The sequence below is a fragment of the Arvicola amphibius genome, chromosome 6 (assembly GCF_903992535.2).
Source record: "Arvicola amphibius chromosome 6, mArvAmp1.2, whole genome shotgun sequence".
In the NCBI taxonomy this organism is placed as follows: domain Eukaryota; kingdom Metazoa; phylum Chordata; class Mammalia; order Rodentia; family Cricetidae; genus Arvicola; species Arvicola amphibius.
Window position 1 is genome coordinate 134,778,524 of NC_052052.2, and position 17,879 is coordinate 134,796,402.

At 49.8% G+C, this 17,879-nt stretch overlaps 1 protein-coding gene across 1 annotated transcript; it reads right to left on the bottom strand.

Annotated features, from left to right (window-relative positions):
- Positions 1 to 4,778: 4,778 nt before the first annotated feature.
- Nrn1 (neuritin 1) lies at positions 4,779 to 13,209 on the bottom strand. The gene is made up of 3 exons (XM_038335239.1): positions 12,927 to 13,209; positions 8,823 to 8,967; positions 4,779 to 5,959 (listed from the first exon to the last, which is right to left on the bottom strand). Exons 1-3 carry the CDS (start codon positions 12,979 to 12,981, stop codon positions 5,731 to 5,733), a joined length of 429 nt encoding a protein of 142 aa, XP_038191167.1. The 5' UTR covers positions 12,982 to 13,209; the 3' UTR covers positions 4,779 to 5,730.
- Between the last annotated feature and the right edge of the window lie 4,670 nt (positions 13,210 to 17,879).

The window sequence follows — 17,879 nt, forward strand, 5'->3', positions numbered from 1 at the left end:
CTGCCAGGAACCACAGCCTCAGCTGGGACTGGGAGCCTGCATGTAGCAGGGTGAGAGCCAGGTAACCACAGCAGGCTCAGTGGGAGATCCTCAGTAGAGCCTTCTAATCCCTTACCGAGCCCTCAGGAGCCCTAGACTTCCTGGGCCTGTTGATTAAATTAGGGGTGCTGAGCCAGGGTTTTCCAGGACTAATTATTCCCAGGTTTAAATAAAATCATTGACTATTTGGCAATGGCCACAGTTTGGTGCAGAGACCCAAAGTCTAGCTGGAGATTCTCTGTCCCTCGGTGAAGTGTCAGGAAAGGTGGCCTCAGGAAAGTTGCAAAGCGCTGTTAACACCCAGTGTTGATGAGGATGCAGATAACCTGATAGTCTGTATCCTTTATGTGATCTGCTAGCATCTTTTCATAGTAAAAGCACACAGACATTTCTGCCCAGCAAGGCAATCTAAGAAGCAGGGGTGCAGAATATTGTTTGAACAGGAATATTTGTGAGGGTAACATTTGTAGAGCATCATAAATGAAGCAGAAAAAAAAAAAAAACAAAACCTCATATGCACATCAGTATAGGTTAAACAAAGAAATAAGCGGTAAACTAGGGTACCCTTCTGTGGAACAGTGTGCAACTGGTTAGAAGAAGGATCTATTGCATAGATGTTCATCTACAGATCTAGGTGACACGAAATACACACCCCATGGAAAAAGCATAACCCACCCTCATTATGGGTATCTGAGAGCACAGGTTTATATAGGCACACTGTGAAGGACATGCACCCTCTAAACACTGTGAGGGGACAAAAGGTTAAATGTCTCCCTTAGGTCCCCTTGAATCCCTTTATGGGTTATAAGGATAATTTTGTTTACATTTTTACTGTTGGAAGAAGCATTTTTTATACCTGGCAGGAGTGACTCAGCTGGTCACTTGGTTTGGGACAGTAAGGGTCTGGGCAGAGCCAGGTAGGGTGGAGTGGCCTCTGAAGAGTCACCCATAGGTTGACAGCTTCATTTCAAGGAGCTTGTCCAAGGTATCCTTGGAGAAGGTCACAGAGGGGCACAGAGCTTGAGTAAACCTATAGGTAGAGGACTTAAAACTGTAGACGACTGAGGGAAAAACTCCAGCATTTTAAAAGGCAGAATGAGGTTGTCCCTGGAGGTTACTTTGAAGAATTCTGGAGTCCCAACAGATAAAGCCTAAACCAAACAGGAAGAAGCTAAATGAAGAACTAGCGATGTGGGCAGGTTGCAGGAAGGTGCAGTCCTGTGGCAGAGTCTGACTGTGCCCAGCTGGCGATCAGACGACTGAGAAGCTGGCTACAAGGAGCTCAGCAACTGCGCCTAAGGGTCATAACTGAGAGTAGCACTCTGGGGGTACTGGAGTCCAAAGTCCCTGGAAGGGAAGCTAAAGGTGATTTCCTTCTAGGGTACAAATTTGAATGGAACACCCCCACACATCTGAAGGACGAAAAACCTTGTCTGTGTGGGGAAGGGTACTGAGAAACTACACACACACACACACACACACACACACACACACACACACACACACACACACACACACCACCACCACCACCACCACCACCACCACCACCACCACCACCACCACACCCCATCTCCTTGTTCAGGCTGTTTACTTTGGGAAGTGGGAACCGGATCCGGATCCATGTGGCATTACAAATTGCCTGACACCATGACTGAGGAACATGAAGAGACTTGGGTTGCAGGGAAGGTGCAAATTGAGGGCCTTCTGTTCAGCCCCCAAAGCTGGGTAACTCATCGCTCTTTTCCTTTTAGTCTGTGGTTACCACTTTGTTTCCATGCCAGAGACAAGGGATGAGGGAGATTCGGACGGACATGGATGGTGAATTCCCCGTGGTAGGTGTTAGGGAACAAGAGGAAGTGGGCACCTCAGTCTTTCCCTTGAGGGCCCACCGGCTACAGTGCCGGGTGTTCCAGAAACCCAACCCGTCCTAGACCAGATCAGATCGGGAGGGCAACACCAGAATGGGGAACCTGGCATATGGCGAAATGGGTGTGAAGGGACGCGGGGGATCTTGGAAGACCTTTCTAGAAGCCTCTGTAGGAATTTAAGAGGCCATCGGGAAAGGGAAAACAGAAAACGCTTTGCTTACTTTCCGGGAGACCAGAGTCCGAGATTGCAGGTGGGGCACTTCAGAGCAAAGATGCACCATAGCCATCCGAAGTGAAATATCTTTTTAATTGTAGTGAAGGAAAAGCTCTCTGGTTTCGCAGGAAGATGTATATGTGGTCACTTGTAACGTTCGCTTCACTGAGAAGCCTAAGTGAAAGCGAAGGTTTTCACCTCGGTCTCCTTTTTTCCGAGGCCGGGGCTTTATTTCTCTTGCGTCTAATTCCCCCTAGCATGCTCTTTCCTTATTTCACAAATCGCTCCCTCCTCTCCGTTATCCTCAGTTTCTGTATCTGCCTTCCCCACCTTTCCAGGGTTTCCACAGGGGGTCTTTCTCCCGCCTGTCTCCTTCTCATTTGTTCTTCCCACCAGCCCTCAAATTCCTGACTGAGGCTGGAATTTGAAAAGGCCTTTCTCACATTTTCACACGGAGTTGATGCTCTGCGAACTAGCTTGTCTTGAATCTACTTTGCCAAGGATGTATTCAAGTGCTGGAAGACAGGGCCAGAGGACCGAGTGGAGAGCCTGCAAGGATGCTCGCAGGTCAAGCCTAGAGGAGTCGGTGTGCTGAACTTGGTGACCACTCGGTCCACTTCATCACAACGTTAGGAGAGACCTACCCTAGATAGATACACCACCTCCCAGAACTGGCAACTAGGACCTCTGCCTTGCTGCTTCAAAACGGGGACACCTGCCAACGTGATTAAACAGCACTTGGTAGTTGGAGACGGCGCGATAATAATCTAAGCAATCACAAACAAAAGAAACGTTCCGTGAGAAGACAGATCCGGAAATCTGAGTTTTTCGAAGACTCGCCTTATGTTCCTAGAGATCTCTCCTAGAGCACGTGAGCGTGGTGGTCCCCTGACCTGGTAAGATAGCTTTAAACAGTAAGCCGGTGTTTCCTGTCTCCCGAGGGACCGCTTGGAGTAGGTGCGCCAGAGGGATTAGTGTTGGGGAGCCCTCCTTCTAGAGCAGTTCCACCTGGGGGGAGCAGTTGGAACCTCACACAGAGAAAGGGGTTCCTGGAAAGGAACTCTCTTGGGAGAACAAATCAGCCCGCCCCCAGGCCGCCCCCGATCCCTCTGTCTCCTCCCACAGCCTCGCCTACTTAGGTCTTCTAGGAGGTGGATCTGGTGGGAAGCTCGCCGCGGGTGGGGGATGGGGGAGGAGACGACGGCCGGGGTCGCCAGTCTGCTTTTCCCTCAAAAGCCCGGAGAGAACGGGAAGCGGGGTTCATTTCCACACGCTAGGAGCTCAGTGGTGGGCATTGGATCGTCCCCGAATCACAAAGGAAAAAGAATCGTGGTCAGCAAGTCATCATGACAAAAAGACAGAAAGGCGGGAGACCCTCTTTTTTCTCTTTGTACCCTCACCCCATTAAACGGATTGGTATTTGCGACAGGCTTAGATGTTTTCATTTAAATTCTAGCGGTTGTGCTTAGGTTGGTCACCTGTATACTTAGACTTTTTGAAAATACCATCGGAATGAAATGATGAAGAAATTCCAACTGCTTTCCAGAATAATGAGCGATCCGGCGGCGGGCGAGCACCCCAGCCCAGGCAGCGGAGATCTCCTTTGGTTTGGGCTGAGATCCAGGTCGAGGTGGGGAGGAGGGGTTGCGGGTGGGAAGAGTGAAGAACTGTTCCCCAGAGTGGCCCCGCGAGGCGCGTGCGTGAACCAGAGCCCGTAATGTATGCTGCCATTAAGAATCCATGCAGCTTCCAGCGCTCGGGGCGCAAGGACGCATGTGTTGCTGGAATTCAATCCGTGGGGGGAATGCAGATTGGGCTGCGACCCACTGGGTTTGATTTATGAACTGTTACACTAGCGATTGTTTACACATTGCATTTCAGAGCTTTGGCACACCCTCCCCGCTGCGGGCGGCGGGCTGTGGGTGTGGGAGCCTGCTTCAGCACCGGGATCAGGCTTCATCCTTCCCCCGCCCCTCCACGTACCCTAGGGAGTACCCACGAACTCCCTCCCAACCATACCTACAGTGAAAGCAGATTTTGATTTCAATGAACCCAATAGCCTATGTGTAGTTCTCCTTCCCCAGTCTACGCCGCGTATGAAGACCCTGGGCCCGGGTCTCCACTGCGGCTGTTTACTAATCTGTAAAGCCATGAGGAGCCTATAAATAGGAGGGGTGGAAGTAGATCGACTGGAAGATCAATAGGGCCCCGTCTCCTCACCATTTCAGCTGAGCTGTCTTATTAATTATGAAAGGATTCGCCTGATCCCCGCCTGGGAACGCAGCCTCTCTGCCCCTTTGCAGAGCCCTTAATGGCGGTTCCTTTGCAGGCTGCCTCTCTAGCCGCCGCAGAGGTTACAGCGCAGGCCCACCTGGGACCTGGGCAGCGGGCTGACCGCGGGCATTGTATCTGCCTGTGAAAGCCTACAGTGCACACGTAGGAAAGGCCTCTAATTTGAAAACGACTTTTTGCTTTTTGCGTTTTTTCCCCTTCCAAACATAAGCCTAAACTGGAAGACACAGTCAAGTGTCCTGTTGGAGGGTCCCCGTGAAGACAGCAGGTCCGTTTGGTGAACAGGTGAATTTATCACCTAGCACCCATGTGTTTCTCTAGGTATTCTGGAAACTCGGCCGAGGAAAAATAAAATGACGCCCCCATTTCAAACAATAACTTTTATTTTATACTTCTCTATACTTTGTAGCAAATTTTTGCTGAATTTAATTTATAATAAACTTTTTAAATTACATCTCTCTCTTTTTTAAAATCAAGGCTCTTTTATGTCAAAATCTTTTTTAACTATGTTTTAGATTTAACATTGATTACCCCCTTGTGATCTATACCGTTGGATATTCAGGTATTACTGTATGTGTAACAGCTAAAACAAGAGAGAGGAGGGAACACAAAGGCGGTGGACCTGAAAGATGCATCGACAGTAGGTGAAGCCAGCCCCTCAGTGACCAGAGCAGTTCCTTTGACCACTACACCCCGCCTGCTTTCAGCTCCCTCTTAGCCTTAAGATGCAAAAAGCCCACACTGTGTGATTTTGCTTTTCCTGGAGGAGAAATGTGCAGTGGAAATGATCAAAACAAGGTACTGTGGAAGAAAGACGTGAGTGTGAGTGTTCGCCAGATGCTTCCCACGTGGACACTGCTCTTCTTGCTATTCATTCCCCCTGGCCTTCTCCTCTCCTCGCTTCCCTATAGGAGGAGCCCATCATTCTTCATGTTATCAACATGATTAATATAGTAGGTGGCCCAGGGCCATTCCTGAGATTCTTTTGCCAAAAAATAAAAAATAAAATTTAAAAATGGGGGTGAGTTTGCCGTTTTCTTTTTTGTGTGTGAAGACGGGGACTAAAGCTGAGGTCCGGTTTTGGCTGTGCTTGCTCGCTCACTGATCGGTAACATTTGGCAAATAAAAATACAAGGAATCAAACGAAATAAAAAAGAGAAACAGAATTTCCCACAATCCCATATGAGTGTTTTCAACATCACAGAGAATCACAACGTCCTCAGAGAACGAATGGCTCTTCCTCTCGATTTCCGGGAGCATGGAGTGAGTGTGGGTGGGTGCGCCGGGGGTGGGGGTGGGGGGAACCTGGTCCCGCGCTCAGAAGGAAAACCAGGTCGCTAAAGCTGCCGAGAGAGACACCAGGAGCACGGAAAGCGCCGGGAGCAGGGACCCCGCCGCCCCGTTGCCGCTGCCGCAGAGTTCGAATAAGCTGCCTTGGATGTTGAGGTTTTTCGATTCTTTTCTCAGTTTATCCCACATATCTTTCGCCCCTTCCTGGCAATCCGTAAGAGCTGTGACCGTGCAGCTGTGGAAATCCTCCCAGTATCTGGAGATGAACAGAACAAAAGCAGAAGAAGCAGGATCATTTTGGGCGAAGGAGGACCCCGGATCTGCGCCCCGGGTGACTGTGCCCTTGCCAACCTCCCAGGGCGCCTCTTTCAGCCCCCGCCCCCGCCTCCCCTTTTTCCTGGACCTATTTCTACCTAGGTAGCAAACCCCCAGATCTTTGACTCGTTCCAGAAACCAGGTCCAAGAGTGTAGGCCTTCCCTTTCCCAGTCTGATTTCCCTAGTCCGGTGCCAAGAGGGGACCTGACAGCCAGGAGCCGGGTCGCACCCGCTGCGTGGCGCTGGCACCACGGCCTGCGCAGATTGCTCACCCTCCTCCGGGAAAGCTAAGAAAACAGCTCTAAGCCTTGCAAGCTGCGGCCCATTAATGCCTCAGCTCACAAGATGGGTGATTTGCTCTGAGCCAGGCCCTCCCCTCCAGGCTTCTCACACTCTCCTCCCTCCTCGCCCCTTCTGTTTCCACCTCTCCTAGCCGTTGTGCCCTCGCCTTCTCCCTCTTTCTCTCGCTTCACCCAGCCCCCACACCTTCCTTTTGTTTCCAGTTTCTCCTCATTTCCCCTTTCTTTCTTTTTTCCTTCCCTCTATTTTCCCTCTCTTCTTTTCTGCTCTCCCCGCTCGCTTCGGTCCCCCGAGGTCATCCCGCCTTTCAACAGTCCCGGAGCTCCAGAGGCGTCTGGGGAATCCACCAGCTCTCTTCTCCATTCCAGGTCGGTGAGTGGTCCAGCTCTTACAAACCCCTGTGCTCTTGGTCTGCGAGCTGGGTGCTTCCTCTAACCTCCTTCCTAGCCTTTTTCATAGGTTTGGATACCAGGAGTTTCGGTCCCTCCGCCCCCAGGTTGTAGCACCCACTTCTCTAGAGCGGGCACGGTGGACACCTAGGCTGTTCCCTCCCTGACCCGGCTCCGGATCGGTTCCCAAATCAACCCAGACGCAACTCAAACTCTTCCTCCCCCCCCCCCCCCGCTCAGTTTCAGCCCCGCCCCCACAACCTTCATCCAACCTGTCTCTCTCTTTTTTAATTGTTCCCCTTTCTTCTGGAAACCCAAAATAGATCCTGAAACTAAATATAATCTCAAGCCATGATCGATTTCTAAGGCTCTGTCTCCTTTCCGAGGTGGGTCGATTTACGCGTCTGGCTCCTACTGAGCCCAGACCCTGAGATCACCGGGTCAGTTGCCATCCTTAGCAGTGTGGCTGCATTTTTCTCAGCTCTTTCCTTTTTGTTCGCGCGCGTCGGGGACTGCAAGCTTGTTGAAGTCAAGCTTAACCTTTGCTTTCACTTCAAACCTGGCTTCTGGCTGATAGCGAGTTATAAATTCTTGTTGGAGTTATTGGAACTTAGACTGTCTTCTACGGACCTTGTCCCTTCTAGGGACCTGAGCACAGGTCTTTCAGGTTCCACAATTTGTAATATATTGCTCCTTTTTATTGGGGGGGGATCTCATATAGGGACAGAGCACGTCTGAGATGTGGGGTGTGGAGAAGAACAAACATTCACCTGGGGCTGGGAGAGGTGGGCTTCACCCATTTGCTGAGCAATGGGCACTATTAACACAGTGGGTATTGGATTCCAGCTGCCTGCAACCTCAGGGACAACCCTTCTCTTGTCCATGTTTTCCAGGACCTTAGTCCTGCTAAAAAAAAATTTAAAGTGACTAGGAATATACCATGTTTTAGCAAATGATGGAGGTTCTGGAGTATGTGAACCTGTCCTATTTTCGGATTCATATTTTATCAATGTTTGGAATTAAATACATCTTTTCCATTTTATGATGGAGGGGTACCAGCCACTTTCTTGTTGGTGTTCCTAGTGAGTGCTGAGGTACTTAGAAGGTTTATAGCAAGATAGACTCCCCCCCCCCCCAATTTGGTCATTGCTTAAATGAATACACCTCTCCCCTATTTAGAAAGAGAAGAGCCACACACATGCTATGGGAAATGGGCACTTCAACCTCTGGGAACAAAGAATGCTTCTTGCCTTAGCTTTATTGCAAGGCCATTTTGTGGGATGGTGGAATACAAAAATGAGGGCATTTCTGAGACCGGTAGCAGCTAAGATGTGGAGGTCCACACAGCAGGGCTCTGCTGGATGCCCCTTTACTCCAGATGCAGGCTTTCCAGCCAACCACTAAAGCTGGCAATGAAGGCCTCTTTTCCCCCTGGGACCTGCAGCTGCCCGGTCTGGGGAGATGATATAGATGTGGAAAAGGGAAAGGTAGCAAGGAGGGTGGCTACCCCAAACCTGGGATAGGACTACAAACTTAGCAAAACCTGCCAAACCCCAAAGTCATTGACACACAATATTATTTCAGGCTTTCTCTAGGAAACAGAGAGACCCATTTTCTTGGTGTGCTTTTGGGGGTGTGTGTGGCTTCTCTTTTAGATAAATCTGTATTACCACCAACTTTTCTTAAACCGGAGTCAACTGTTCAGAAGAAGGAAGATTGGAGATTATCTCAAAATAGAGATTTTTTTTGTTGTTGTTGTTGAATGAGAAACCACTAAAATGACACTCTGTCACTAGCCCTGGATCCATGCCTGTTGGGTGCAGGCCCATAAAACTGGAAAATTTAGGCTAGTGGGAGAATTCTCTTCCCTAGCTGACCTCAGGCCATGGAGTTCTCTTAAACAGTGCAAATTCTAAACCAGAGACTTGGGCCTCAGGGCCAGAGGGCCTGTCAGCAGCCTTGGCCAGAAGGCAGAAAGGCACAGATTTCACAAGTAGAACGTTGAGCACAAGAGGGGAGGGGGTAGGACAGAGAATGGGGGTGGGGAGTAGCATGGAACTCTGACCTCAGCAGCGCCCCCAAAAGGGAAACCCCGGGTCAGAGAGGACACTTACGTGCACACGGTCTTGATGTTCGTCTTGTCGTCCAGGCCCTGCGGGTAGTTAGCCATGCTGTCGCCCAGTTTGAGCAAACAGTCTGAAAAGCCCTTAAAGACCGCATCGCACTTGCCCGCTGCTCTCACGGCCTGCACCAGGTAAGCTGTGGGGAGGAGGGACACCAGTCAGCATCGCCACCACCCTGCCCCGTTACTGACCCTGTGGCCCCTTGGGGTGGTCTCTTTTAAAATCCGGCGCTGTGGCCCCGGAATGACCTATTTGCATGGGCCCACCTCTGGTGCAGATGGAGGGATCCGAGCGTGGGTGGGTACAGATGGGTGGCGGGGAGGTGAGTCCATTTATTTTCTCCAGCTCGCTCCTAACCGAGCTCCATTTCTTTTTCTGTTTTCATCGCCCCCTCTTCTCACCTCCCTCATCTCCTTTATTACTCTTTTTTTCCTCACTCCCTCCTTGTCTCTCAACACTTCCTCCACCAAAACCCTGTCACGTCTCGCGGCGCAATTTTCCATTTTTGTGGTGACAGAGGGGGTCTGAGAGTGCTGGGGGGGGCAAAAAACAAAACAAAACAAAACAAAAAAACGGCCGGAGAGGTGTAGAGTCCGGGGTTGCGCCGCTAAACCAAGAGCCACACCCCCAGGCGCCTGGGTCTTTGTCAGGCATTCAGCAAATATTGTTTAATGAATGAATGAATAAAGTCTTTGGAAGATCGCAACAGCCACGGGGGCACGCGATGTTTTTATTTCAAAACCGATTGCCCAACATGAAGTCTGTTGTTTGTGAGACCCTTAGGTGTACAGTTTTCTGCCGCTCTAAAGCAGGGCAGTTTAAATGTCCAGGGCCCTAATGGGATAAGTATCGGTCTCAGTAGCTGGTGTGTGTGTGCAACAGATAAATCTGTACCAGTGACCACAGTCAATGCCAGGAGCCTGGTGTATGCGTGCGTGTGCGCGCGCCTGTGTGGCTTCTTTCCCTTTCTTTCTCTGCATCTCTCATCTCTACACTCCCCTTTAATGTCCCTGGAAACACTCAGGAGAGCAGATCTTTCCTCTCAAGGTTGCAGCCAGCTTGCTGGGCGCCAGGTAGGCTGCCGCCTAGGACTCTGACTTCTAGTGGGGGCGGGGGAGTTGAAGTAGGTAGAAGCTGGACCAGAGGCAGGAGAGAGAAGGGAAAATTCCAGGACACTCTAGGGTCCTAGCTCCCAAACTCAAGTCAACCAAATATGAAGCGCGGAATTTGAGAGCTACTAAGCTTTCAGGCGGCCTAGCGCAACCCAATAGCCATTTCTTCCCACCCGGTGGCAAACGACCGGGTTGGGGGCTCGGCCCCCAACAAAACAGCGGACAAAAAGGGCCAAATACCTGGGGTACCCGAAGGGTTAGAGAGAGTATCACATTTCCGCTGTTGGGGCGGGGAAGGGTGAATCCTAGAAGGGAAATGGGCCTTAGGCTCTAGGGAATTTGGGTATAGGCCTCTTGTGCCGCCAGCCATCCCCGTTGCAAGCATCCTGGATGGGTGAAACACTCAGCACCCCCTCAGTCTCTTGCAGCCACCGTCCCTGAATGCCGGGCTACTGCAGACCCGGGGGAAGGTGACCCAACCAGATGCAGCCTCCGGGAGCTGCGCTGCGCGTCTGCAGATTGCCGCAGGAAGAGCTAGGCGGGACTAGTGCTTTCTAATCCGGAACGGGAAGCGCTGCGGAAGGGACGGAGGTTAACTTCCACCTCGGTTGGGGCAGACAGGTAACCTTCCATAAACCTAGCTTCCTTCACACCTATTTAAAAAAAAAGAAACCTCGGCTCTATAATAAAAGCAACATTTTAAACACTGACATCGCATCTTATGAATAAATGAATCTTTGTTCTAATGTAGCTCGGTCACGATGAAAGAAACCCTACACAGCTTCCTCTATAATGTATGTTACAAACATGCCTTTGCAGGAAGGAAACAAAATGCAACTTAGCCTCTCAAGCCCCCAAATTTGGTGTCCGAAAAGATGCCATAACGATTTAAAAAGGACTGTTGGGGCTTTCTGGGGGCAAGAAGCGCTCCCGTCACCTTGTTGTCTCAGGCATTGCTGGGGCAGATCCCGCAGCGCGCATGTGTGTGAGCGTGTGTAAAATACGAATTCAGGAACATTTCTATGTTTCGCAATTGTGGCTTCTAGAGATCTAGCTTTCACTGGAAAGCCGGAAGCAATGCGCGGGACAGAGGATGCAGGCTCAAGTCTCTGCGCAAGCGGAGTTCTCAGTTCTTTCTGCACCAGGTTTCTGTCACCCCCAGGCAGTCGACCCCAGCTCCTCCGTTCTCTCTAACATCCCTATCCAGTGCGGTTTTCAGTTGCTCATTCATTCGCTGGACCTCTTTCATTCACTCCAAACTTCCTCCCGGCGCCTCTTCATTCGTTCACCATCTTCTACTTCCCCGCCCCTCCCCACCCCCCACTTTTCTTGCCAAATGTCAGTGATTTGGGACAGCTTCCATCCATGAATTAATAAAGACTGAGGCTCTGATGTAAAAAAAAAAAAAGAGTAGACATTTGGGAACATATACATTTTAATCCCACTGCCAATATTTTGGTCATTTTCAGGCTGAGGTTAATCAAATGACTCCCTTCTACAATCACGGCTTCATTATTTTCTCTTCTGACCCACAAGGAAAACAGAGCCCCCGGACGTCGTCCAGGTGAAACCCCCGTCTTAAAACTGTCGCTGTTTCCTGATCTATAAACGTTTGCAGGCTAACTGCAAAATGCCACAGTCACTTATTTCCAACACTTTAAGAATTTGTTGCCCTTGGGATCTGTGTCCTAGGATTGTTGCAGCTCTTTGAACTAATGTCAGAGGCGCAAAACCACCAGATGCAAAGCATTAAGTCATTTCCTAAAATTAAAGGAAAAGCCAACATCCCCGTGCATGGTCCTTGCAATGCAAAAATCCCAGTTTCTGCAAAATGACAAAAATCTTCTAACAGGATTTCAAAATCACGTCAAATGCATATAGACCCCGATGGGAAGAATCAATTTTAATGTTCTGGGAACCCTGAGTCTTCTACATTTCTTACGAAGAAAAGCCATTAAGCATTCCTTCTCTTGTCCCACACAAATTCCCTAACGCACCCCTGAGCTACTGCAAGATTTGTCTATGAAGAATTCTACAGCCTGACATGATAGCAGTTCCTCCCATCTCCAGAAAACCCATTGGAGAGTTTCTATTTTTTCTCTTGTCCATTCTATTAATAAGCTCCTTTCTTTACTTTCACTTTTCGGCTACATTAATTAATGTTCCCATCCGACATCAGACAAGCAGATTCTCTAGCACTTATAACATTTGCATTTTGGTTGGAGAAATATGAACTTTAAAAAAGCTTCCTTACGGTGTAACTGAGACTCAACATTCCTTAACATAAAATGGGGGACTAAATCAGTCCTTCCATAAAACCACCGCAAACAAAAATAACAAACACACAAACCTACATATTGTAAACATGTAAAACCCTTTTCTGCATAGAAATATTAGAGACGCTAGTATATAAAGTCACAGACACACATGACCCTGAAAAAGTATATCGGTGCATATTGGGCTGATTTATCCTCCTCCTCAGAGTCTGCGGTGCCCGGAGCAAACGCTGCAGCTTGGGTAAGGGGGGGAGGGGCGGGGGAAGGACAAAGTTCTAAATGCTGCAGTTTGAGGGCAGCCTCGAAATATCTTTGCTTTCTGCACATAAACTTTTCAGACCTAGCCGTCTTATTTCTGCATTCACCTTTCGACCCCTCAGAATAGTACCTTACAGTATATCGGGGGCCACACGCTAAGAGCGCTCCGACCCTGCTTTAACCCGGGAGAGGGTAGCAAAAATGGATCTGCGCTTTGGAAAGCAAGGAGAAAACCCCTTTGGAAAATAGTCTGCCGCACACACTTCAAGTCCCTTACTTTAGCAAAACCAAACCAGGACTCCTTAGTCCCAAACAGCTAATTCCCCGACCCTTGGTTTCTGCAGGGTTTTCTGCTTCCAGCGGCAGACGCCGGCCAGCAAGTCCCCTTAGGCACCTCCGGGGCTGGCAATCTCCAGTCGCCTACCACGCCGGACAGGGCGGCCACTTACCTATTTGCACCGCGAGGATCAGTGAAATATATCTGCCGTTCAACTTAAGTCCCATCCTACGTTTAGTCAAACCATTTGCGACCGCAGACCTTTAAATAGTTAGTTTAGAGAACGCGGGGAAAGCTGAAAAATAGGCATTGCCAACAAGTTCCGGGAGCGACAGAGACTTTATGCACTGGGAAGGCAGAGGGAGGAGAGAAAGAGAGGGAGCGAGGAAGAGACAGAAAGAGAGCGAGAGAGTGAGAGGCTTGTGGGGGGGGGGTAGAGCTGGGAATGGTTCACTCCATTAGGAGGGGGCGGAGGAAGTACAGCCTCACGCCCACGAGCAGGCCTGACGTGGGGGATGACACGGATTGATTTTTTTTTTTTTAATATAGACACCTTGGTAGAGAATCGCCATTTATAGTCATAAGACTCTGGAATTAATAAGATATCTCCAATTAATGTGCAATCTCAACCAAATCTCGCCTCTCTGGGGTGACCGCTTCCCATACCGGTAGCTACCCCCGCCACCTCGTTCTAGGGACCCCCAGCCCCGCCCCCTCCCTGCGCAGAATCGGGGCTCCCTCTCCTCTCCCCGCCCGGAGCCGGGGAGTCCTGGCGCGCCCACTCGATTGTTCAACCTGCTCCCTCCTCATTGGCGCCACAACGAACCCAGACACTTCCAACCCTGCAGCGAGATTTGAGGTGCTTCTGGCCCGGGGCGGAGGGGGGGGGACTCATCTGAGCCGAGTCGCTGTCCCCCCCCCCAACACCCCGCGGCCTGCAGACCCCGCTTGCCTATTCTTTTTTTTTTCCAGCCCCGCAGCTGAGCTCTAGGCGCAGCCTGGAGCGCGTGAGCACACAACCCGGCCCCCAGCACCCAGCACCCACACACACTCACACACACGCGCACAACTGGGAGCAGAGCCTAGCGCCCCAGAGCCAGCCCTCACACACCGCTCGAGAGCGCGCTCACGCCCAGGCCCCGGGGGTTCATTCTGCACACTTGGGGCCCCAGAAATAGACTCCGCGTGCCCTCTTGTGAATTTCACCACTGGTGACTCTCACCCACCCGCGGGGGCCGCTACACCAGACGCAGAGACACCTATTTTGGTGGGTGGGGCTAGGAGGTACCGGGCAATGAGGTTTGGCTAAAACGATTTTCGGATTCTTGTGATATAAACTCTTAGAGCTTTAGGAAATTTCCAATGCACGCTCCGGTGTGCAGGCTGTTTTCTGGGGGCTCCCTAGGGTCATTTGTTGGGCTGCACTCACATGTTTACACACACGCACCCACGTCCATCACGTACACACACGCACACCTGGACACACACACACACACACACACACTTGCGCTGTTTTTTTTTTTTTTTTGATAATCCAGCATCTACTGTGCAATGAAATGTCTCTTCAGCTGCGCTTGTGCAAGGTTCTGTAGTGGGTCGTATAAGATGGAAAAATAACCAGATCTACTTCCTAAACGCAATTAAGTTTTGGTTTTCTCTTTTTTTTCTGCAATGCACCATACCCTTTTCCCCAGTCTGAATTCTAGCATCTTTAATCAAATGTTGAAGGCCGCACTGGCGAACTTTATTACTTGATAAAAGATGAAGATGAAGAGATAAAAGAAAATTAGGAGAAAATAAAAGAATCTTCATATTTTGCAAGACTGATGGGCGACCGCGTGAAGCTATCAAGTTAGTAGCAGAAACGCAAAGGGATTAGGGTGATGGGGCGTCCCTTGTAGTAGCTTCTCGGAGATCCCGGCACTGGGAGCCCACTCAGCCATCTATCTGGGCACACAAACTGAGAGAGAGAGAAAGATGCAAAATCGGAGTCAGGTGACTGGCTGTGGATGGACAGAGGAGGACTGCGGGGGTCCTGACTGCCGCGCGGTGTAACCAGAAGAGCTTGCACCTAGGGGATTCAGGCCCGCAGCCCTGCAGATCCACAGACCCCTAAGCAGGTCACCTGAACTCTGAGGGCGGAGCCACGTGCTCCGCCCCCGGTGATGTCACCAGTGGTGGGCGGGCGGCGGGGGCGCACTTTCCCGGTGTTCAGGGTCCCAGTGGCAGCGCCGGGGGTTTCCTATTCTAGTGTTCAGAGGTACCGAGAAAAGCAGAAAAGGTGGGCGGGATGGAGGCGGGAGAGAACGGGTGGCGAGAGGGGGGCGTTCCTCGAACCCTCCCCCGATGCCCTCCAATGGTAGAGAAGGGGCCGGCCAGAGGCAGGACCTCCAGGTTGGAAGCCCGCCCCCGTATCCTCCGGTCCCTTCAGGGTTCCACGAACAGGGCTGCCGGGTTTCCCCCTCTTCCACCCCCGTCCGTGGCTCTGAGCCGGTCTTCCCCACTCCGCTCCATAGTTTCAGAGTCCGGGAACATGGTGGATTTACATTTCGTGCTCTCAACGTCCTTGCCCTCCTCCTGCTCACTCCTCGGGACCTTCTAGAACATTTTCTGTGGGTGCCCTGGGATCCTACTCAATACACGCTTTCTCACTGGGAACTTGATGCTTTAGGGTTTCAGTGAGGAGGGTGAATTAACAGACTGAAGCTGAGTGAAGGGGTGCGCGAGGGCAAGCGTCCGCAGTCCCGCGCGCGCGTGAGTAGATTCGGCACCCGCTGTGCCCTAGCCACCTCTGGTTCTCCTGCTGGCCCTTTCCTTGACACTGGACCCCTCCGCTAAAGTGAAGTGAGAGGCTGGCAGAGGTACTCTCCAGAAATAATTCGGGGGATGAATAATTGAAAGCAGATGCTAACGATGGTTTTGTTTTGGAAATTTCTAACCTTTTAAATCACGCAGGTCGTTCTGCAGTCTAGGCCCAGGCAGTCTTTGTTTTTCCCTACTTCCTTAATGGAAAGGTAACAAAAGCCAAGATGTAAATGTATGTGCAAGGGTGACTGAGATCACTGTTGGGACTGGATTGGAGGACATTTCCTCTTTTATAATTTGAAAAGCCTATCCATGTCATATTTAACACGGCCCTGTAGGAGGGTAGGAATAGCTCTGGCCTTCAAGTGACGTTGGGTGCCCCTAGAAGGTTCGGGGTTGCATTTTCCCAATCTGAAAACAAAGAGGATATGTCTATGATTTGGTCTCCAAAGGATCTTCAACTTTGACTTCTTGTGAACCAGAGAGTTTATAGAATAGCAGGGACATGCCTGGAAGCGGGAATGCACTTAGAGCCAAAGGGTAAGATAAGGTCCATGCAAGAATGCCTGGTATGGCTTAGCAGAGGCATTTATTTTTCTTCAGATAAATGTTTGCTCTAAAAATTAGAGAAAAAAAAAGCACAGTTCAGGAAGAAAAAAAAATCCTTGTTGCTGTTCGGGTCTGCAGGTTGAACAGGAAACACCTAAAGTGGCTGTGCAGAATTAAGTGACGGGCAGACAAAATTCCATTTCCTTAAAGCATCCGGGTTCTTTCCCAGTTCAGGCTGGGCCACTCCAGTTTGACTGGGCAGTTTATAAGTTGATTTCTCAGCTTCCTCTGCTAATCCATCATTGCATGGACTTCCCAGAAGCTGCCATCTCAAGACACATCCCCTTGAAATTGTTTGCAAGAGCAGTTGCCAGGGCCAGTGGGAGATTCCATCTCTGTCATTTAGGCCAGAAAAAAAAAAAAAAAAAAAGAGAGCCAATGTTGTACTAGAATGGCTTGCCCTAGCAATCCATCTCCCTCAGATTCAACCTGTCATTGTTTTTAACCTTCAACTAGAACCTTTAATCAAGGTATGAATATAAATGTGCGTTGCTACTTCTTTTCATTGAAATAACTATACCGTATTTAAACTAGGAGGAAAGCGAATTTGTATATGGTATTATGTCATTTGAGGTCGCAGTAAAACTCCCCGTATTGTGGGAAGGGGAAAAGGCAGGGAGTACTCATGTCACATGTCACAATTGTCTCTCATATGTAAAATGTATGTGTGTGTGTGCGTGTGTATGTGTCTGTTTATGTGTGTGTGGGACTAAAGCAGAAGGGGACTATGTACTATAAAGAAGGTGAGTTCGTGGATAGGAACAGGACATGTTAAGAGTGGGAAGAATGAATATGAGCAAAGAACAATGATTGCATCTGTAAAATGTTCCGACAGAACCCATTATCTTGTATATGAAAGAAAAAATTTAATTAAAGAAAGAGAGAGAGGGGGGAATCCCTGTTAGGAGGGCCTCTTCTCTACCCTCGTGTTTACTCCTCAATAAGGCGACTTTCTCCACGTTAGATCATGAAACTTTCCGAAATTAGGTGGAACCTTTAGGCTTGAAACGTATGACTGACTGAGGAAGCTTGGTTTAAAGGCGTACATTTTGAATCTGGAGGCAAATGCGCTCCTCTTAAAAATAAGCATTGTTGTTGTGGAATGGACACTGAGAATGATTCACAAGGCGAGGCTGCGCCCAGCTCCTGTGTGTGACAAGGTGAACATCTGCATGCTGACAGCTGCATGGTGTGTGACAGGGCAAATGTCTCTCTGCAGCACTGCACCGGCTGGAAGAGAAATAGGGAGAAAATGCGATTTGCATTCCCTTGTGTGATTCCCTAGACCAGAAGGAGCTAAGATATGGCTGACACAGTTAAATACTTGAATGTATTAACACAGTGACACTGTGTTGTGTGAGCACGGATTTCCGATTGAGATTTGTGGGCTGACTGCACAAAAGGGTGAGTGCACACCTGTAAAATGCCCTGATAGAACAGGCTGTCTTCTATGTGAAAGGGAAATTTTAATTCGAAAAGAAAGAGAGACAGAGGGAATCTCTCTTTCTTGGGAGGCCTCTCCTACCCTTGTGGGGTGGTGCCTTCTACCCTGGGTGGTGGTTTCCTGGAGTGATGGGGCCACAGCATTCAGAAAAGAGCGGCCTGAGTACAGGCAAATAAATAACATGGTAAAAACACAGTAAAATGTCAAGAGCTGGGGACATGGAGGGGGACTACTTGAGTTCTCTGTTTTCCCCTGGCATTATTTTCT